Source organism: Talpa occidentalis, unplaced genomic scaffold (assembly GCF_014898055.3).
Source record: "Talpa occidentalis isolate TD23 unplaced genomic scaffold, MPIMG_talOcc4v2.1 talOcc4.4, whole genome shotgun sequence".
Lineage (NCBI taxonomy): Eukaryota > Metazoa > Chordata > Mammalia > Eulipotyphla > Talpidae > Talpa > Talpa occidentalis.
This window is the reverse complement of record NW_023604295.1, coordinates 99,147,455-99,170,777: the sequence shown is the minus strand read 5'-3', so window position 1 is coordinate 99,170,777 and position 23,323 is coordinate 99,147,455. Positions and strand designations below refer to the sequence as shown.

The following is a 23,323-nucleotide window of genomic DNA, read 5'->3' as shown; positions in this document are numbered from 1 at the left end:
AAATCATTTGTTTTTCTATTATACAATGCCTGAATGTGTTAAAAATTTTGAAATAAAGCATTTCATGAAATATAGAGTAAGACTTTATTAAAATAAGATGCACTTGATATTTTCTTATTAACTCTTTAAGTGGCATTCTTTGTTGTCTATAAATACATTATTTTACCCCAAAGCTTCAGTTGAAACATTTATTTCTAACTTTTTGAGTTAAATCCCATTCATGGCCAATCTGAGATTTAGTAATTTGGTATTCAAAATTCTTTCTCGAAGAGTTTTTTTTCCAAAAGGCAAGGTTTTCACTTCAGTCATGGGTAGGTTATTTGGAAAAACACTGGCAACTGTTCCTTTTCAGATATCTGACCAATTTTCTGGGTTACCTCTATCCTCTTCTTTTGAATAAAGGGTAGGGTTATTGTACAGTCCTTGTCTCCAGCACTCGACTTTTGCGAATTATTCCTTGACTATTATTTATAGTACTCTCTAACTTTTTTGGGGGGAAGCATTTTTAAAGGACAGGTTTATTAGGAAAAAGAGAAAGGAAAAAGAGGGAACTGCTTAGATACAGGTGGGCAGAAAGCTGCTTTCAATAGGGGCCAGTTTGCTGAAAGAGATGCCTGCATAGACACAGGGGGACAGTCTTGCAACAGGATCTGCTTTAGTTCTTAAAATAATCCTGGCTTGGATGATAAATATGAAAGTCTATTAGTTATCTATTGTATTGCTATGCAACAAATTACTCTGAAGCTTAGCTGCTTAAAACAACATTTCTTATGTCACAGTTTCTGTAGTCAGGAATCAGGTGTGACTTAGCTGGTACCTTTGCCCCAAAGTCTCTCATGAGGTTGTAGACAGGGTGTCAGTCTTTTCTGAAGTCTCATTTGAGGGGGACTCTGCTTCCCAAGCTCTATGACTTAGTTATTGGTAGGATTTAGTTCCATGTGGGCTGTTAGATTGAGGGTCTTAGTTCCTTGCTGACTTTTGGCCAGGGACTTCCCTCAATTCCATGTCATATGGACTTTTCTATAGGGCAGCTCACAGCATAGCACCTGGCTTTTGAGAGGGAGAAAGAGGGAGAGAATAAGAATGAAAGAACGAGAGAGAGAGAGACAATGCTCTGAAATGATGTCCCATCTCCTCCACTGCTTTCTGTTTGCTAGGATCAAGTCTCTACATCAGAGCCCTCACTCAGGGGAGATATTGCACACAGCCTGAATATTGAGAGGTGGTGGAGATCATCAAGAACCAACTTAGAGGCTGCCTATCACAGAGGATCACCCCAATAAAAGGGAAATAACTTCCATCAAATACTTCTTCACAGTGGAAAGCAACTCCACCTATTTTTATTTTTGTTTTCCTGAGAAAATGTGCTTCAAGTTCTTCTCTTTCTCCTCATCTACCACCACTACACCATTTTTTACACAGTAAATTTGGCTCTTCTTCGAATTAATTCTAATTTGCTTATTTGTTGCATACAAACTTTCTGATGCAGGATTCTATGTACATCTTCACATAATATAATGGGTGGGGTGCTATTACGCATAACTGTAACAGGTTTTTAGTATATATATTTGTGGTAGCTTTATTGAAGCTTTGAATGTGTAATATGAGTTCAGAGCCAGGTTGGAGGGCTCATTAGCTGCTTTGTTTGGAGCCCTGTGCCAATAGATGGAGGTCATAGTCTGACCTTGGCTGGCTTAGTTCTCATCCTAGACACAAACTGTACCCTGAGCTGCTTAGTATAGTCACTCTATTGGTTGTGGGGATGGAAGAATCACAATGTGTTCAATCCTTTCCAGCTACTAGAAGTTATATAACCTAAGTTAAAAGAGTGTTGGTGTTCTGAAGTGAGGGTGAAGCAACATCTTGAAAGGACAGAATGTCAGGAACCCTCTTAACCATCTTGCCTCTGTGGGCAGGACAGGTAAAGGATCCCCATGATTTCTCATATTTGGGGGAATAAGTAAGAATACCCAGATCAAACTGTCCCTCACCAGCATTATTCATATTGTTGTTGGCAAGAATAAAGACTAACTCCCAAATTCTCTCCACCCCTACTCAGAGCCCTCACTCCTGTGCTTGAGGGCATCAGAATTAAGGTCTTTATCTTTTTACATTAACTACCATGCAAGGCTCAGGACTCTAGTTTCATTCCTCATGCTCAAATGGCCTTGTCTGTTTACTTTTCTATCCAGATCCCTTGCCTGCACCTTTCATGGGATTTCCTTTAGCCGCAGCCTCTTCTCTGAACAGTTCCTTCATCTTTTTGCTTAGATTAGAATTGTATTTTCCATCTGATGACACGCTCTTCCTAGCTTTCCTTTAATCTTAGCTGGTGGATCTTTTCCTTCCCTCCCATGTCTCTCATATTAGATTAAACGGTGGAGAGAAAGAGAGACTTGCTCCTCATTGCTCTTTTTCAGGCCTCTTTCCCTCTACTCTAAACATTTCAACTCTGAATCTCATCAGATTCCAGTTTGTTGTGGTCATCTGCAGACTCCCCTGGATCATTCCCCCTCATTTCTTTAAGATGTTTTGGCTCCCAGCTTATTATCTGTAATTATTATCTGTGATAGTTTATGGAAATTTCATTATGTATTAGTGCTGCCTGGCAGTGTTGGTACATTTTCCTGACCAATTCATGGTCCTAGAGTTTTTTTTCTTTTTTCAAACTACCCACTGTCTGTCACACACACACACATACCCACCAACACACATACCTCTTTTAGACTCAAAAAATTTTTTAAAGTAGAGAAAATATCCACAAGCTCTCACCACCGTATCTGCCTAATTAATTCTCACTGGTTATTATACTTTCCAAGCTCTACCTGGTCAGTAAATCCCATTCCTACTTCATTATTCATGAATGCTGGTCCAAAAATTCTCCCCTCCCCAGTGTAGCATTAGTTTTTTTCTCTATTGAAAAAAATTTCCATCAGTGAGTTAAGCATGTTCCTTTTAAAAAACAAAGTTTTCCTGTCTCCACTTCTCCCTCTAGTTGTCACTCTATTTCTTCACTTCCCTTTAGATTGAAACTCCTCAAAGAGTTGTCTGTATTTACTTACTCTAATTACTCTTGGACCCTTGTCCAATACTCTTGTCAAGATCATTGATGCCATCCATGTTTTTAAACCCCATAGTTGAGTGTTTATACTACACATCAGTAGTATTTGATGTATTTGATTACTGTCTCATGTGAAACATTCTCTCATTTGGCTGCTTACATTTCTTCCCACCACATTGACTGCTTGTGCTCTAAAGTTCAGTCTTCATGGCTTGCTTTTATCAATCCATGGTCACTCCCTTAATGAACCCATACTATTTATAGGCTGACAACACACTACCCACAACTCTTTCTTAAACTCTAGACTTATCTATACACTTGGCCAAATGGACATTCTCTCTTGGATGTCTGTTAAAATTTTCAATCCTGACATGTCCAAAACAAGTTTTTGGTTTGCATACAAAAACAAGTTTTTGTTTATGCATACAAGAATTGTGGTGTAGACCAGAGGTGCGGGAGGTAAGAGGATTCCTCAGAGATAGAGTGGGGAGCAAAACAGGCGTATCTACTAAAATACACTGCTGAGGGGAGCAGCGGGTGAAACAGGAGAGGTCTGCTGAGCCATGTAGGTCAGCTCCCTGGCCAGGGATCAAACTATCAAACTCAAGCTGCAGTGGCTGGTGATAGATTGATAGCGCTATGACTCTAAACCATGTGCCACCAGGGAGGATCCCCCAAAATAAGTTTTTGGCCTTCACTCAAATTCAGTTTCTCTAGGTACTCTGGCGAAAATGTGAAATGTTATTCTTGTTTTTTCTTGTCTTTCATACTACACACCTAGTCTGACAATATCCAAGTTGATAGTCATTAGAACTTCAACTTCTATCTGCAATCTGAGAGAATCTTGCTACCACCAAATCTCTCACTTTAGTCCATGCTACCATTGTCTCTGAAATAACAGCGTTTCTGATGATTGAAATTTAACCTCCTATCTAGTCTCTTTGCTTTTGTCCTCTAGCCCCCTCCACACATTTGTCTGTTTCTAAAATTGGAACCAAAGCAATTCTTTTAAAACAAATCACTCATGTCTCTATTTTCTGAAAATTCTCTAATGACTTCCTAACACCGTAAAAATCAGAATCCTTGGGGAAAGATGAATTCTGCATGGTTATCACCTATATGAGGAATTGAAAAAGCAAAGAAAGGTTCAGACATACTTTAAAATCAACTTTTGGAAAGCTGACCTTAGAACTGATGCATCTATAGTGGAAGAGGGGTTAGGCCAGGGTGGGGAGAGAGCACATTGGACTGTGTGGATACCTTGGTGATGGCTATACACTTGAAGGGGGAGATCCTATACTTCCAAAATACTAACAATGATATAAACCAGTGGTACTACTAAATTTTAAAAAAAGTTTAAAAAATCAAAATCCAGTAACCAACAAGGTTTCTATATTAGCATTGTCCCATGGAAAAATAATGCGATGCACAGTTATAATTTAAAATTTTCTGATAGGGCCTCCCCAGTGGCGCAGCAGTTGAGCGCTGGATGGCGAAGCTGCCCGCAGCCTCTGCGGTGCCGGTTCGATCCCCGGCTGCTCCCCGGCCACCGGAGGAGGGTCCCGCATGGCGCGCAGACCTCTCCTGCTGCCCGCTGCTCCCCTCAGCAGTGTACTTTGCTCCTTCTGCCTGCTCTGCTCCCTGTGCTGGCCCTGGTGAATTCTCTCACCCTCCTGCACTTCTGACTGTTCCCAGTGCTTATATAAATAAAAACAAACAAACAAATAAATAAATAAATCTTTTAATAAAATAAAATAAAACAAAATTTTCTAATAGCCATGCTGAGGATGTTAAAGATAACATATGAAATTAATTTTAATATATTTTATTTAAGCCAGCAGATCAAAATGTTGTTTCTACATGTAATCAAATATAAGATATTACTAAATTATTTTATTCTTTTATATCAAGTCTTCAAAATCTGATGTGTATTTTATACAATTTAGATGCCAAATTATAGTTGGAAATACTTGATTTGCAATTAGATTCCACAAAATTTACAGTTGAAAAAGTAGATTCACTTATCTAAGTGGTTCTAAACATTCCTAATATTTTTCTGATAACTGCATCCAGTATTGGTTTTTAATTTAAATTTTAATTAAAGTTAAAAATCTTAAATTTAGTTCCCAGTCACATTTCTTTTTTTTAATAACATTTTTATTTTATTTATTTATTTTTAAGATTTATTTATTTATTTATACAAGCACTGGGTACAGTCAGAAGCGTGGGAGGGTGAGAGAATTCACCAGAGCCAGAGCGGGGAGCAGAGCAGGCAGAAGGAGCGAAGTACACTGCTGAGGGGAGCAGCGGGCGGCAGGAGAGGTCTGCGCACCATGTGGAACCCTCCTCTGGTGGCCAGGGAGCAGCCGGGGATTGAATCGGCACTGCAGAGGCTGCGGGCAGCTTCACAACCCAGCGCTCAACCGCTGCGCCACCGGGTAGGCCCCCAGTCACATTTCAAATGCTCAATAGCCACATGAGATTATTGGCCATCATATTGGACAATACAGCTCTTTGCCATCTGGCCCCTCTTCTCTGACCTCATCTCCTACTGCTTTCCTCTTTGCTTATTCTGCTCCAGCTCTAATGACCTCCTGTTCTTTGATCACAGCTATTTCATAGCCTTTGCATTTTGCTGTTCTTGCCTAAAAAACTTTGTCCCCAAATAATTGATTTACTCACTTTCTTCAGATGTTTGCTCAAATGTCACCTTCTTAGATGGTCAGTCTCTCTATACCAATAACCTTCTCTCTCAAGTTTTTACATTGCCAGGCTGCCTTTTGAAATAAGGGAGAAGAGGGCTGAGAGAGGAAAGGGGACCTGATCTATAAAAGGAAGGCAGTGAAATATGAAAATTGTTCCATACAGACAAATAATGATCATGTTAGGTAAAAGCACAGAGTAAAATTAAATTCAATAAGTGACCATATCTTCTCAACTTGCTACTTACTAAGTACGTAGCTGAGAGGATTATCTTTCATCTACTGGCCCCTTATATTGATAGATTGTAAGTTCCTTGAATGCAAGGCTGTTATCTTAACCTCTTCTTTTACCATCTTTGGGACTTAACATAGAACTTGACCGAGAGGCAATCTGAACTCCAGTTATGGGGACTACCTGTTGGTTAATCTTTGGTGTTTTACATGTTATGATACCTCCCTGCTCTCCCCTCTTTTACAGTGCTTGCAACTGATGTACTTGTTGATAGGCCTGCATTGTCTTCACATGGCCTATGCCTGTGATTGTGACGTGAACGTTTTTTCCTTTGCCAGTTCTTTTACATTTTTATTCATTTTCCAAAACCAATTCCTCTAAGAATCCTTCACTGAGTCTCCTAGCTTAATTAAGCACTTCAGTGCTGCCTATATGAGTATATACTTTGTTTTATATTCTAGCAGGGAATATAAACATATAAGCACAGTTACAGTGGAATATGAATTTGTGAGGGTAAGGGCATAGATCTTACTAAATATTCAAAACTCTTTAATGCCTTGCTCAGTGCCTTGTGTATAGTAGGTACTCAGTGCTTGTTAAATTGAATGAACCAGGCACAGAGCAGTCATAAGAGTTGCTATTAATGAGTGAAATTTTGTTGTTTAAAATGTGGGTCTTAAACCTGTGCCTTTTTTAAAGCCACATTGATGTACATCTGTGTGGAGAGGAACAGTAAATCAAAGATCAGTGCCTGGATAGGAAGGAGGCTAAGGGTCTGAGGTGCTTGGAGGAAGTTGCATGTTGGAAAACCAGAAGCATATGTGTACCCAGAGGGACAAAACTCAGCAGTTTGTATCACAAGAAAACTGTTTTTAGTTTACCCTGGATTTTGCTCTTGGTGTATTATTTCTTGATAAATTTGGAGAGTTGTTCAAATCCCTGCTTATAACATACTACAGTCTGACATCTGGGTAAAGATCATCATCCATCATGTGTTGACCAGGGGATTGGGACACACCATACTCAGTACTAAGAGCCCTTCACATTCTGTGATTCTGTTTGTTATTTTGAGGAAACCAGACCTTATTAGCAGGTAGTTTAATGATACTTTAGTGGACACAAACATTTTTATCAGTTTTGCTGCTTTCCTGCCACTGTTTATTTTTTATAAATAGGATATATACTTAAAGTGGATATTTGAATTGCATGTGAGGATATTTTAGTTGAAAACATACTTTGGGTTTGGATTAAGGATATAGTCATAAAATTAGATTTCATGCAGTTTTTCTCCAGATATTTTTTGGTGACTCAAACACTTAAGTTGACACTATGTCTTAGCAATTAATTCTTTTCTGATGAAGTCTTCTGGTAAAATGGAAAAGTATTCCTTCCTCTCTATGATAATTTATTTCTAATGGCTATGTGAAAATATTCTTGCAGGCATCAGAAAGAAACAGCAGCAAGCAAAAATTCTTTATCTCTGATTCTTAAACATTTGTTCTTTGTTTTAAATAAGGTAAATTATTGAAAATTAAATATAAAAAGTTGTCCCCTCCCCAAATAAGAAATAGTACAATAGAACAAACCCAACAATATAAATAAAAGGTAAGTGTCCCTTCTTGTTCTTTATGTCTTAACCCCTCCCCCTTCTGTCTGGCCTCATTTAGTTAAGAAAAACTGTTAGATCTGATCAGTAACACTAATTCATAATTGTTTTTCTCTCACAGAAAGTGACACCATCATTTTAATTTTTTTTGCTTGTGTCTGCCTCCTAGCACTGTATGTCCTCTGCATCAGCCTGAAGACCTCTTGTAACTCTACCCCTTATAGGCTGCTCACATAGTCTTTCCTTTTTTCTTGCTGATGGCCAGGTTTCTCTCCCTTTAATGGGTGCTAAACAGAAGTAACTTTCCTGTCTGTGAATATGTAGGTGACACCCAGCAATCAATTAAGAAATTTAGCTTACTTCTTAACATTTATAGCTCTTTCTTTCTTTTGGAAAATTCACCTCAAGGTCTCCCATCTAGTTATATTTTTAGTGAGAACTGGGTATCTTCTTTCTTCCCCATCTTACTATCTGTCTTGTCCCAGACTTTCTCAGAATGATTTAAGTATTTTGTGAACACTAATGCATCTGCCTTATGTTAGATTACATTGCTATTTGGTGTTGTGGGTGATGCTATGAATTTGTGATTTGCATGGCTTCAGATGTCATAATTTTTCCCCCCACTTTCTAGGAAGTAACAGCTAGCAGTCGCCACTATGTTGACAGGCTATTTGACCCTGATCCCCAGAAAGTTCTACAAGGTGTCATGTAAGTAGTATGTATTTAAGAGTCTATTGAAAAAGTCTTGTTTGTTTTCATGTTTGAATCTGCCAAATATTATAATTTTGAAAATTCATTTTTTTCTTCCATTTTGGAAAGCTGCCCTGATATTTATGACTTTAATATTGTGCTATAAAGAATTGTTGTGTAGTTGTTAACTGACATGGTTAGCTTTGGCTTTTGTAGAACATTTGTTTTACATTAAAAAAAAAATGTTTCCTTAGAGAATGATTTTGTGACTTTAATATCCAACAAAAGCTAGAGAATAAGTTGATGATCTTTTATAATTGGAAGGAGGTGGAGAATAGATCACTGGGGTTCTTTTGTTTTGCTCTGAGTTAATGCATTCTCTCTGAAGTGTGGATCTTCTAGTGATGTTTTAAATATCAGAAGTTAGAAAGCAATCATTAGAAAATGTAAAGAAACCCTTGGTTCTCTAAATGCCCTTTTTTTCCCCCCAGAATTCCCTTGTGTTTAATGAGAGGAAAGATCTTTTTTTTTTTTTCAGTTTTTTAAAAATTTATTTTTAATGCTATTTTCTTTTTGCATCATTGATCATTTTTAAACAATATTTGTTCCCCCCGCAACCCGTCAGGTTTAGTCCCCATAGAATTTCCTTCCCCAATGCACCCGTGTACCATCACCACAGTCCCCTGTTCTCCTCCCTCCCTCCCTCTGATCTGAGAGGAAAGATCTTTAAATATAATGTTTAAGGTTATAATGCTTTTAAAAAATTAAGTGGAGCTGTGTGATAAGATTACAAGTGATTGAAAAATCAGTTCTTTCTCCTAAGAGCCAATTACCGTGTTTTTAACACATAGTGCTAAGGAAGAATGTTTAGACTAATTAGCCTCATAGGGCTGGGAACACAGAGGACCCATAGGTCTGAACTGTGTCCAGGGAAGGAAGCACACAGATAGGGTCGGGATGAGATACATTTGGGATAGCAGGGAGGACATGAGTCCCTTTCTTCTCTTACCTGTTAGTGTTATCAGCCAAACAGTACCTTCAGTTTAACTTGCTCAACTATGACAAGGTTAGGATATTTTGTTTATAGAAGTTTCTACTGAATGCAGTTCTTGTTCAGACCCTACTCCCCATGCCCCCAAAAACAGCATTGTAGAAGGGATGTCTTGGGGGGCCTTATGGATTTGTAAAGTGAAAGCAAGGTAAAAATGAATAAGGCTGCTTGACTATTTAGTTGAACTGAAGAGGTGAGGAGCTGGGTGGAAGTCCTTCACCCTGAAATATTTGACACCTATCCTTATACCTCAGTTTACAGAAACAGGAGATGCTATTTCTTCTTTTCTCATTATGTTAGTTTTGCCTTTATTCTCTTAACTATGAGACTATATAATGAATTAATCAATCTCTTTATACATTAGTTATGATTGTTACTAGAAAATGGCCTTGAATCCATTTGTTAACTAAATCATTTTTGGTTGTGCCTGTGCATGTGCGTGCATGCACATTCACACTATCACACACACACACACACACACACACACACATTAGTTGAGGGGAGTATAAGGTTTAATTTAACACTCCTTAGGCAGATACCACACATAGTTATGTATATTGGTAATTGTGGATTTTATTTAAAATCATCAGCAAATAGCTTATTTGGAAATGTCACTGATTGATTGTAGAAGGTATTGTTATTATTTTTATTATTACTGCTAGTATGATTTTTTTTTAAAGTCTTTTTTTAAGATTTATTTATTTATTTATACAAGCACTGGGTACAGTCAGAAGCGCGGTGTGTGGGGGTGAGAGAATTCACAGAGCGGGGAGCAGAACAGGCAGACTGACAAAATACACTGCTGAGGTGAGCAGCGGGCACGGCAGAACAGGTCTGCGTGCCATGTGGGACCCTCGCTGGCCGGCCAGGGATCAAACCAGTGCTGCAGAGGCTGTGGGCAGCCTCACAGCCCAGCGATCATCTGCTGTGCCACGTGGAGGCCCTGCTAGTATGATTGTTTAGGGGAAGAGCTAAATTTATCAGTCAGGGATTCTGCATGAATGACTTGTTTGTATCTTGACTAGTTGTATCTGATATGAGTAGCTAATTTGAGTGTTACTTGTCACTTTTAGACATTTTTTCCATTACAAAAGAACACTATAGCTTCTCTAAATTTGATGAAATCGCAAATAAAGCATTAAAATACACTGGGAAGAGTATAATATAACCAACTAGCTAAGATATAGTTTGATAGTCCTAGTGCCTCTTAAAAAATTTTTGAGTCTCAGATACTTAGTTGTCAGTTAAGGCAATAAAATTCTTGTGAAGGGGATGGTAGAGTGAAAAGAGTATGGCTTTGGAGTTGAATTCCTGGTTCTGACAGTTCCTATTGGATTCCCTTCCTAGCTGTGTGCCTGGGCAAATTACTTGACTTTGTTGAGCTTCAGTCTGATCATCTCTAAAGGGAGAATACTGCTCATCTTGCCAACTTGTAAGAATTAAGAATTAAGTCACAAATATGAAATTATATATAAATATAAAAATGTAAAATAAAATTCAGTGCCAGTATGTTGTGGTTACCCTACAAATTGGTACATAAATGGCTAGTTGTTATGAGCCCTAATTTAAGGCAATTTCATATAAAATAAAATGATTTTTTTCAAAGAAGGGAGAGAAAAAATAAAAAAAAAATTCAAACTAAAGAAGAGGGAGAGGGGCTAAAATTCTGGATTCAGAAAAGAAAATGTGATCAGAGACACATTACATTAAACACGATTGCTAATTACAATACTAAAATCTATCTATACTGTAGTCTCCCTCCTCTACCTTTTTCACTGGGAATACATTCCAAGACCCCCAATAGATGCCTGAAACAACTGATAGTGTGTATTACGTTTTATCGTATGATAAAATTTAATTTATAAATTAGGCACAGTATGAAATTAACAACAACGAAATAGAACAATTATGATAATAATGGACAATAATATATACTATATTAAAATTTTTGTGAATGTGGTGTGTGTCATTCTCTCAAAACACATTATTTGTAATATTTTCTGATTCTGGCAACAGGTAAGCAAAAACAAAATCACAGCTAAAGGGATATTTCTATAGTTTTTTTCCCAAAGATTCATTTGTGCATACAAAAACTGGGGTACAGGCCAGAGGTGCAGGGGGGAGGCGTGAGAGAATTCACCAGAGACGGTGGGGAGCTCCCCTCAGTAATGTATTTCAATCAGTCCACCTGTTCTACTATAGTTTTAAAGGGACAGATCACTCAAAATCTTTTTACTTTATGTGAAAATAGGGATGTATCTAGTGTGATTTGATGAAGCTTCCTTTTCCCTGGAAAAGAAATATTCTTTTTGATGTAATTCTTTAGTAAGCTTTGTCACTGTCTGAAAATTAAGTGTATATAGTAAAGAGAATGAAAAGTGAATGGTATTTTTAACATTTTCTTTATTTTTAAATTATTGATAGAGGAAAGGCAGAATTAAAATGATGTTTAGGGAGAGTGTTGTCCGATTCTTTCCTTTTTATACACATTTCACAGCTACCATTGAATCACACAGATACCATTACTAGACCAAAACAGGTAGACAGGAATTGGCAACAGAGTGTAAACAACCAAAGGCAGCTTACTAATTTTAGGGAAGAAAAAGATATAGACGGAAGTAGTCAGCTTTGAATCCAAAATATCCAATTGGAAAGACATAAAAGAATTGTCAGCTAGCTTTAGCTGCAAAACTATCAATTTTATCATTTTCTAGCAATATTAAGTTTGGTTTTCTCAATAGATAATGTGAATATATAAAACAGGAAAAACAAATTGGAAAAATGAAAAGTGAATAATGAGTTTTCATCAGATCTGTGACTAATCTCTATGATTGAATTATTAGATCCATAATCTTACCCATAAATACGGGAACTTATTTGTAGATAGCCCATGTCAGTAAAGGACCACTTTACCCAGACAGTGAGTGTGCCTTTGTTGAAAGATATTAAGCATCAGGACTGCTTAATTTCAGTTGTTGAAAAATGAGGAGTTATGTGGAGATAACTTTTTGTAGTAGTACAGTATTTGGCATAAACTTGAATGGACCAGTTATCCTTTTGCATAATCAGGTTTTGAAAGAGCAAAATTGCAAGTACATAACTGAATAGTTGATTGTTAGGTAGGAATAAGATGTGATCCGAGAGCAGGGAAGTCAGTTATGTAGGTCATAAACTTTAGCCTTTGCAACTACAACAAAGAGTAGATGTATCAGATAAACTGTACTGAGTTACAGATTCCAGCTTCTTCCAGTGTGGAGACCTATGTATTACTTTAGAAAAACAATTACAGGATATTTCTTGGTGATGTTACTGTGGTATTAGCATAGCCATGTTAATTCTTATATTGAAGATTCAAATGTTTTTGTAACTCATGAGTCAAAACTGTTAAAACATTGGTTTTTCAGTGTGTCCAAACTAGAGGACCTGGTCAGACTTTTACTTCAGTGATTCTCCATCAAAAGATCAGATATCCCTGTGTGGCCTTACCTTGATATACTTTATATTAACAGGCAAAAAGGTAATATAAGCAAGTATGTTTGACTTTGTAGTTTCAAAGTGAGTAGAACCAGAGAACTAGAGTGGATTTGTCTGGCAAACAGTTGTGGATCCTATAAAAATTGTGTGGTTTTCACCAATACCCATTTCCTCTTCATGTTTGAAGACTTATTCAAAAGAATCTTCTGAAGTATTTTTAATTACTGAAGAAATAAGTTTATTTTGGTAATGCTTACTTGATTTTCTGATTCTAGGAAATTATGTACCTCTAGTTCAGTAGACTGTAGATAGGTTACATTTTCCTGCATGAGCTAAAGATATAAGCTCCCATAAAGTCAAAACTTTAAGAATTTTTAAATGATATGTTTTAAGGTAATTCAAAGATACATATATATTTGTGTGTATGTGTGTGTATATATATGTATGTATTATATGTATTATACACACATATATGTATTATACACACATAAAATCAGTTACTCTTAAAAGTATCATTGGGAAGCATAAACAAAGATGTCCTTTGTTAATACCAAGTGAAATAAAGCAATTCTGAGTCTTACTTGTTTATAATTTATATGTTCTGAAGTTTTCCAGCCAGAGAATTATGGTGAATAGGCTGGTAAAATTCTCTAGAAATTATTAGATCAAAGTGATATGGTCTTCGTATTTGTGTACATGGCATTAACTTTGAATATCAAGAATAGTTGTATATTTGTATGCATGTAAGTATATATCTTTTCATACTTATAAGCCACTTAAGTGTATGCTGCTTATTATTCCATAATGTTCTAGCATTTTTTGATGTTTGTAATGATTACGTATGTAAAATATTAACATGCTATATGGATGTTTTGGCATTTGTTATTAATATGGTTTTGATATTGCATTCTTCACTTTGGAGAATGTAAAATGACTTGTAAACATAAAATGAAGAACTAAATACAATAGCTTCTTCTGGGTCGGTATTTCTTTTTTTTTTTTTTTTTTTTAAGATTATGTATACAAGAACTGGGGTACAGGCCAGAGGTGTGGGGGGTGAAAGGAGTCCCCAGAGACAGAGTGGGGAACAGAACAGGCAGATTGACTGAAATACACTGCTGAGGGGAGCAGCGGGCGAGTCAGGAGAGGTCTGCTGCGCTATGTGGATAGCTTTCTGGCTGGGGATCGAACTCGTGCTGCAGTGGCTGCGGATAGCTTCATAGGTTGTGTCTTAACCCCTTCCACCACCAGGGAGGCCCTGAGTAAGCATTTCTGTAAATTAGAACTGTATCTCCTACTACACATATCCAAAAATCTACACTACATGATGATTTGTTTATAAGGATGACCTAAACTACTGCCAATTCTGAGTTCTTTTCAACTTGTACATAATAATGGCCAATAAATGCCACTATTGAAAGATGATGTTTACTAAAATTTTTCCTATGCCTTTAGAATCAAGCCTTATGTTAAAAATAACTTTAGTTAAAATACTATGTAATCACCTAATTCTTCTTAAATTGACAATTCACACATGGCAATGGTAGCTTTATTTGGAATATGAATGTATTTTAATCCCTAACCTTGACAGACAATGAAAGTTTATTGTACTTAGATTTTTGGTGTTAGATTCTCCAAAGAGGACATCATAATAATTATAATTACACATATAGAGCTGTGAATGTTTGTAATTTTCCAAGCAACTTTGTAAGTCTTTACCTGTTGACTTATTCTAGTTTACCAAATATGTATTTTCTCTTTTTTTTTTTTTTATGGCTGTCTTAATGACGAGTGAGTTTATTAATTAATACGTAGGTCAAATTTTATACTCAGTCTGTAGTTTTCAGTACTGGTGTACTTTTTGGCTACTTTGCACCAGTTAGACCAAGAATGAATGTGCAGTATTCCAAACGAAAGCTTCTTCAGGTAAGTGATAAGTGTATTGGTTCAAAATGAAAATGACCTAGTTCATCTTTAGCTATAATTTTCCGGTTTTGGGTGACATTAAGTTTTCGATTAAAATATATGTTATTTTGACTGTTTGGGACTAAATATATGCATGCTTAATTGGCAAGCTGTTTTCCAGCAGGTCTAGGTGCTATTTCTTTTTTCACTTTTCCTACCACTTTAGTGGCAAAGTGCAGTGTTTGCTTTCTCTCTTGGTTTTGATAACCATCGTTAGTACTCCACTTTAGACATAGGCTGTGATAGAAGCTATACATGTTGTGTTAATATTTGGGCCCTTTACCTCTACCACACTAAAGTTATTAATCTCTTTCAGAGCAAAGGAAGGAAGTAGAAAGGTTTGCCTCCATGCAAAATTGGGTACCTCAAAACTACAATGAGATACCATCTTACACCAGTGAGAATGGCACATATTAAAAAAACTAGCAACAACAAATGTTGGCGAGGTTGTGGAGAAAAAGGAACTCTCCTGCACTGTTGGTGGGAGTGCAAAGTGGTCCAACCACTATGGAGAGCTGTGTGGAGATTTCTTGACCTAAACATAGAGCTTCCATATGATCCAGCAATTCCACTCCTAGGTATTTACCCAAAGAACACAGAAACATCAATTCCAAAGAGCACCTGCACCCTATGTTTATAGCAGCACTATTTACAATAGCTAAGCTTTGGAAACAACCCAAATACCCAAAAATAGATGACTGGATCAAGAAGATGTGATACATATATACCATGGAATATTACTCAGCATTCAAAAAAGACAAACTCATGCAATTTGCAGCAACATGGATGGCGCTGGAAGGGATCATGCTCAGCAAAATAAGCCAGAAAGAAAAAGAAAAATACCGGATGGTCTCACTCATAGCAGGAATCTAGAAAACCTAAATAAGGGACCAGGAAAAAGAATAACTATAAGAAAAAAAATATCAAAATCAACAAACAACTATGAACCAGAGACACTCTATGGGGGGTGGGGGCCAGGGAAAGGAGGGATTGGGGTCAAAAAGGGGGTTGTAATTGTATGGGGAATATAAAAATAAAATTTAAATTTAAAAAAAAAAAGCAAAATTGGGTAGCTCTTGAATCCATTTATTATTGGGCAAATTTAAGATTCTAGCTAAATTTTAGTTGAAGATAAGTCCCTTGCTAAGGGACTTACTCTCCAAGCTTCCTAGCATCCTCTGTAGACACCCAGACTTGAAGTGATCACTGAAGAAATGCCATGTATCACATTTCTTGTATCTATAAACCACCTTGTTAACTGCTTTCTCAAAATATCTTTTGGGTTTTTTTTTGTTTTAAAATAATTTTATTTTTTTAATATTCATTTTTTTATTTTTTCCATCATTGTTTATTGTTAAACAATATTTGCGTCCCCCACCCCCTCAGGTGTAGTCCCCATAGAGTTTCCAGTGCACCCGTGCACCATTACCTCAGTCCCCTGTGCTCCTCCCTCCCTCCCTCTGATCCCTCTCCCTCCTTCTGTCCTGCAGTATGTCTCTGATTTATAATTTTCTGTTTTTGCTTTGTTGTGTTTTTTACTGCTACTATTTTTTTACACTGATGTCTTACTTGATTTGCCTATTTTCCTGCTAGAAGTGAAATCATCCGATATTTTTCTTTTTCCTTCTGATTTATTTCACTGAGAATAATTCCTTCTAGTTCCATCCACGTTGCTGCGAATGGCATAAGTTTATCTTGTTCTGATTCCTGAATAATATTCCATTGTGTATGTATGCCATATCTTGATCCAGTTATCTATTTTTGGACATTTGGGTTGTTTCCAGGTTTTACCTATTGTAAATAGTGCTGCAATAAACATAGGTGTACAGGTGTTCTTTTTTTTTTTTATTTTTTTTAATTTATTTTTATTTTTTTTTTATAGAGGCATGTTTTCTTCCTTTCTTTATTTGTTTGTTTGTTTATACATGTACTGGGTACAGTCAGAAGCGCGGGAGGGTGAGAGAATTCACCAGAGCCAGAGCGGGGAGCAGAGCAGGCAGAAGGACCGAAGTACACTGCTGAGGGGAGCAGCGGGCGGCAGGAGAGGTCTGCGCGCCATGCGGGACCCTCCTCCAGTGGCCGGGAAGCAGCTGGGGATCGAACCGGCGCCGCAGAGGCGCGGGCAGCTTCGCAACCCAGCGCTCAACCGCTGCCACCGGGGAGGCCCTACAGGTGTTCTTTTGAATGAATGTTTTTGTGTCCTTTGGGTAGATCCCTAGTAATGGAATTTCCGGGTCGTATGGTAGCTCCATTTTTAGTAGACTGAGGAACCTCCAGACAGCTTTCCATAGTAGTTGGACCAGTTTGCACTCCCATCAGCAATGTAGGAGAGTTCCTTTTTCACCACATCCTTGCCAGCATTTGTTGTTGCTTGTTTTTTTGGTAAGTGCCATTCTTACTGGTGTAAGATGGTATCAATGTGGTTTAATTTTCATTTTTCTGATTATAAGGGATTTTGAACATTTTTTCATATGCCCATTGGCCATTTGCATTTCCTCTTTGGAGAAATGTCTTTTAAGTTCTGCCCATTTCTTGACTGGATTGTTTATTTTGTTTTTGTTGAGTTGTGTGAGTTCTTTGTATATCTTTGTGATCAGTCCCTTATCAGTTGACTAGAGTGCAAAAATTTTTTTCCCAATCAGTGGGATTTCTCTCTGTTTTGGTTAATGTCTCTTTTGCTGTACAGACACTTTTCAGTTTGATGTAATCCCAGGTGTTTATCTTTTCCTTGACTTTCTTTGCTTTGGGTAATGAGTCTTTAAAGATGTTACTGAGATGTATGTCTTGTATGTTTTACCTATATTTTCTTCTATATATTTTATGGTTTCAGGTCTTATGTCCAGTTCTTTTATCCATTTTGAGTTGATTTTTGTGCATGGTGAAAGGTAGTAGTCTAGTTTCATTTTTTTGCACCTCATAGTTTTCCCAGCACCATTTATTGAACAAACTGTCCGTGTTTCATTGCATATTCTTTGTCAAAGATCAGTTGTCCATATAAGTGTGGCTTTATTTCTGGGCTCCCTATTTGGTTCCATTGGCCTGTGTGTCTGTTTTTGTTCCAATACCAAGCTGTTTTAATTATTATGGCTTTGTAGTATAGCTTGAAGTTTGGAAGTGTGATACCTCTTTTATCCTTTGTTTTCATCAGTAGGGCTTTGGCTATTCGTGGTTTTTTGTGGTTCCATTTGAATTTCATCAGTATTTGTTCTGTTTCTTTGAAGAATGCCATTGAGATTTTTATTGGAATAGCGTTGAATCTGTATATTGCTTTTGGTAGGATGGCCATTTTAATAATGTTAATTCTTCCAATCCATGAGCAAGGGATGTCTTTCCATTTCTTTGTGTCTTTTTCTATTTCTTTTAGCAGTGTTTTATAATTTTCTTTGCATAGGTCTTTCACCTCTTTTGTTGTTAGGTTTATTCCTAAGTATTTGATTTTTTTTGTTTCAGTTTCTAGATTTCTTCTTCAGATTGTTTGTGTATTCAAAATGTCCTTTGTATTAATGATTCCTAGGGCTCCAACCCCAATCAATTTCACATAACCAGATTCCTGGATAGATTGATTAAGTCTGTCAACAAACATTCAGTGCCTGCCAGGTGCTAGACATTGTGCTAATATGGGAATATATAAGGATGAATAATATGGAGGATCCAAAGTCTGATGAGGAGTCAGATAACTAAAGAGATAGTTCACTGTAGTTTGATTCAGGAAGATTATGATAATGATTAAGAAAGGGAATCTTGGGACCACAAAGGAAGGACATCAGTCATTTTGTTGCCTCTCTTTAGTATTATCTGCATTCCAATTCTTTCCACGTTCAGCTTATTTTCCTCAGCCACTCTTTCCTTCATGTCCTTTTTCTGATCAAAAATTTGATTACTTTTTAATCCATCCCCCTTTGGTTTATCTCTTTATGTTCCATGCCTTCTTAAAAGGAACTCTCTTTTCATTCAGGTTTCTGGCACTGTCCAAAAGTATATTCATTTCCAATATGGTCTTCTTGTAGGTGTGGGGCGTGAGAGGTGTCACCAGAGACAGAGTGGGGAACAGAACAGGCAGATTAACTGACATACACTGCTGAGGGGAGCAGCAGGCAAGTCAGGAGAGGTCTGCTGTGTCATGTGGGTCACCTCCCTGGCCGGGAATCAAGGAGATCAAACTGGTGCTGCAGTGGCTGCAGATAGCCTCACAGTGCTGCATCTTAACCCCTTACGCCCCAGGGGAGGCCCCACCAATATGGTCTTCTACAAATGACTTTTCCTTTTGCCTTTTCATCTACTTATCCAAATCCTGGCCACTTTCTAAGGTTCATCTTAGCTCCTACCGTCACCTCAAAACCTGTTCAACTTATCTACTTACTTTAGCTCAATAAGCAATCAAGTCCTAGCAGAGTATTGTTAGTGTTATTTTTGTCTTCTTAGAAGGTTGCAAACTCTTCAGATCAGGCATCTGTATATAATGCTTTTATCTTCCCCGGAGCCTAACACAGTGCTGAACCCAAAAACCAACTGTTGAAATTTTAGTAATATATAAATAGAGTATTTCCTTACTCTTTCAAATTAAAAATTAGTAAAGATGAGATTATATTACTTTGCTTTACGGGGAAAAGAATATCTTTGGCTAAAAGTTAGAAATTCTTTTATTTTGTATAAAAATGTAAAATTGAAACAGGAGAAAAAGGAATTACATTTACTGAATTCTTTTTGTCTTTCAATCAGTTTGTTCTGAATGCCTGATATGATGGAAGTAATGGAAAAAATACTTAGCATAAAAGACATGGGATAAGGCTGGCTGTCCTTTAATGTGAAGTGCTAAGAAAAGCCCCAAAGCTGAGTCTTAGCTTCCTTACCTGTAATTTGGAATTAATATTACTCAAGGCTGTGATGAATATTAAATAAAATAATAGATATGGAATGCTTTGTATACTTCAGAGTGATATATAAATCTTGCTTAATTATTGTGTCCCATCTGGAATGACAGTTGTGAGTTTGCATTTTACAAACGTATAAATTTCTATATGTTACATTTTGTGATCCATTGTTAGTAATGTCTCTGGTATTTCCAGGTCAGACTGGCTTTCTTGCTTCTTAGGAGGAGACAGACTTCTATACTAACAAAGTAATGAGTGACCTATGATAAGGGCCCCTAAGAGGGACACCTAACCCACACCTAGGAGTTGTCAGTGTATGCTTCCTAAAGAAAAGTGACATAGACATCTAAGCTCAGACCTCAAAGATGAATAAAGTTTGTCAAGATTTTCTAAAGATGAGTATATGTGATGATTATCACATTTCATTCTTAACTCATTCATAGAAATGATCCTTTATATTAACAGCTGACTAGAACTTTTTTGATGGGTTTTAATATCTCTTCTTCCTTGTCTAGCATGGATATATTTTACTAATTAGAGCCAGAGTAAAAATTGTTTTCTTTAGACATTTATCCATTTCGTTGTGTTCTTTTTAGTCTGCATTTACTCTGTAACTACCAGCTGCCTCCTTCATGTCATCTTTGCAAACTATTAAAAGTACTGAAAAATTAGTTTTGGAAGGGGTTTTGTTTACTTTTGTCTGTAAAAACATTGGCATGGTTTCAAATATTTGGAATATGTATGTTCCTATTTAAATTAGGAAGAACGGGGAGAAACCTGGGAAAATTTTAGGAGGTGGGAGTTTCAAAATATAACAGAGTATCCAGAATGGCACCTGGCACAAAATTATCTCTCAGTAGATAACTACTAGACAAATGGATATGCTGCATTATTATAGGCAGAAGACATTAAAAGAAGGTGAAAGAACTTTAAAAACTGCTAGGTTAGGGTATGTGAATTAATGATTGAAAAGCTAGTCTCTTCAGAATATAGCTGGCAGCCCTAAGGAGGCTAGAGCTTAGATGTACAATCTCTCACCAACTATGCTGTGCTAAGTCAGTTTTTTAAATACATAATTTTAAAATCAATGTATCAGAATTTTGTAAAAACTCCAATATGCTTTATTAAGTTTGGTCTCTATAAAGTAAAAAATGTTTTTACTTATCCCCTGTAAAAATGCATAAGATCAGAGTGATTGTTTACAAAGAGATAAGGCCTTGAAAAATAACAGACACTAAGCTAATGGAAAAAGTATAGGCAGATGCAGTGTTTGACTCAAGACTTGAAAATGCTATTCAGAAAATTTGTGGGGGGTATATCAATTTTCAGCAGATCACTATGTCACAGCAATATTTTTATGCAATTGTCAGAGAAGATAACTAGGGAGAGGATATTATAATTATTTCCTGGATTTTTTAATGCAAGTGAATTTGGTTGGTGCTAGAAATATATGCTGACTATAACATTTATTTGTTGATATCTTTTTTTTTTTAAGATTTATTTATTTATTTATTTATTTATTTATTTATTTATTTATTTATTTATACAAGCACTGGGTACAGTCAGAAGCACGGAACCGCTGCGCCACTGGGGAGGCCCTATTTGTTGATATCTTAAAGTAACATTTTCCCCTCAGTTTTCTACTCTTTTTCTGTAAGATTCTGGTTTGCCTACTATAGGATTGTAACTTTCAAGGTTGGCAACAGTTCCTATATATTGTAAAACTCTGCTTTATTAAAAAAGGAGGGGAAGTCAAAAGTTCTGGATGAAATCAACAGGTATTTGTTTTGGGATGTGAAAGAAATCATCAGTGAGCTAAGAACCTTATTTTTTCCCTAGAGCAAAGACCTTTAAGGCTCTAAAACAGTGATCTGAATGTTATCATACCTGATCTACCTTTACAAATATTTTGTCCCATCCCCTTTGCTATCCTGAAGATAAATTTTTAATATAATTTACTCACATTCATAACTCCTTTCCCTCCTTAAAGTATGAAGGAGAAATAAAACGATAATGTATAGTGTTTCAATATTTAAGTGCTTAGCTGTTACTATATTAGAAAACTTAATGAAGTAGTGCTGACACAAGAGCTGCAATGTGGACTAATGTGGGAGTATGGTATTGGTGACCCAAATACCATGAGTGTCTCTGTGCTGGTGATCTGACTTTCCAAAATGAAGTAACTTTTAATAAAAAGCATAATCTGGGCCTCCCCGGTGGCGCAGCGGTTGAGCACTGGGTTGCGAAGCTGCCCGCAGCCTCTGCAGTGCCGGTTCGATCCCCGGCTGCTCCCCAGCCACTGGAGGAGGGTCCCACATGGCGCGCAGACCTCTCCTGCCGCCCGCTGCTCCCCTCAGCAGTGTACTTCGGTCCTTCTGCCTGCTCTGCTCCCCGCTCTGGCTCTGGTGAATTCTCTCACCCTCCCGTGCTTCTGACTGTACCCAGTGCTTGTATAAATAAATAAAAATAAATCGTAAAAATAAATAAATTTAAAAAAAAGCATAATCTTTTTATTTACTATACAGATTCAACACTAAAAAACACAGTTTCCTTTAAAACTCTGCAACAGAATGCTTTCTGTCTCTTTGTATAACTATGGCAAGAAATTTCCAGACACTTTCTTTAAAGTTCTGAAATGTCCGTAGGTGATGTAATGTCCTCTTCCCCACTTTGAGAACCACTGACATGTAGAATCATAGTGTTCTATATTAAGATAGCACCACTGACCAATGAGGGTAACATTTTTTACTAAACATTTTGTCAGTAGTATTAGGTTTACTCTGAGCTATTTATTTTTTTCTCTACCTGTCCTTAGGGACCAATTACACGTTGTAAACCAATAGGTCATTGACAGAGATACTTTTATTGTGGATTAGAATTGACTCCTGGTGAAATAAAGATCTGAGTGTATCCAGAGTCAAAAATACTGGTAGTATAAAAGATTTTTCTCCTTATTTTTTAATCTCCTTAAAAGATCACTGACTGCTTAAGTAAATTAGTAATAATGTGTTGTTTCTAACTAATTTTAAAATAAAGTGTATGACAGTAGCAGCACAAAGAATGGATGGGGAAATGGAAGTAAATACTTGCAAGGCTCTTAAAAATACACATAAAGTGGGATAATATCCCTTGAAAGGTGTACTGTGATAAGTTAAAAGATGTATAGTAGAAATTGTAACACTAAAAACCAACAAAACAAAACCCAAGAAGAGGTATGACCAATAAGACAATAGAGAGATAAAATCAGATTATAAGAAATAATCCACTCAAAGGGGGAAAAAGTAAACAGTCACGGTCTCTAAAACAAGGTCAGAGGTGTTTTTTGATTGGTTGCTTTACTCCTTTCTCCCTCAGTTGTGAGAGGTTGGCCTATATCTATATATTCAAAGGATTGGTGATCTTTTTTGAAAAATGCAGCTCAATGCTTGAGAGAATTCAAAGTCATTCGCCAGTACTTAGGGTATCTCCCACTTGCCCCAGTACACTATCCTCCCGTTTTAGAGTCCCCAGCTTCACCCAGCATCTGTTTTTATCCCTTTTCTTTGACACTCCAGGTGAAAAAGGGTCAGTTTCAGTTTTGACTTTGGTCACTAAGTTCTGTACTTAACAATCTAAGATGTTGCATAGTAAAGTGGAGTGAATTGATCTTTGATTTTTCTGTGATGGCTCAA

The 23,323-nt window shown here is 36.9% G+C and overlaps 1 protein-coding gene across 3 annotated transcripts in view; it reads left to right on the top strand.

The window, feature by feature from the left end:
• ARMC8 (armadillo repeat containing 8) overlaps nt 1-23,323 on the top strand; it is a 107,226-nt gene that overhangs the window by 14,717 nt on the left and 69,186 nt on the right. The window contains exon 2 of one of the 3 annotated variants that reach the window (XM_037525913.2): nt 8,233-8,309. The exons of 1 other annotated variant lie outside the window; for it this stretch is intronic. In XM_037525913.2, coding sequence (XP_037381810.1) covers nt 8,233-8,309 — 77 coding nt within the window. Of the gene's footprint in view, nt 1-8,232; nt 8,310-12,696; nt 12,860-23,323 lie in introns of those variants that run through there. One more of the 3 variants, XM_037525915.2, reaches the window with a different exon arrangement.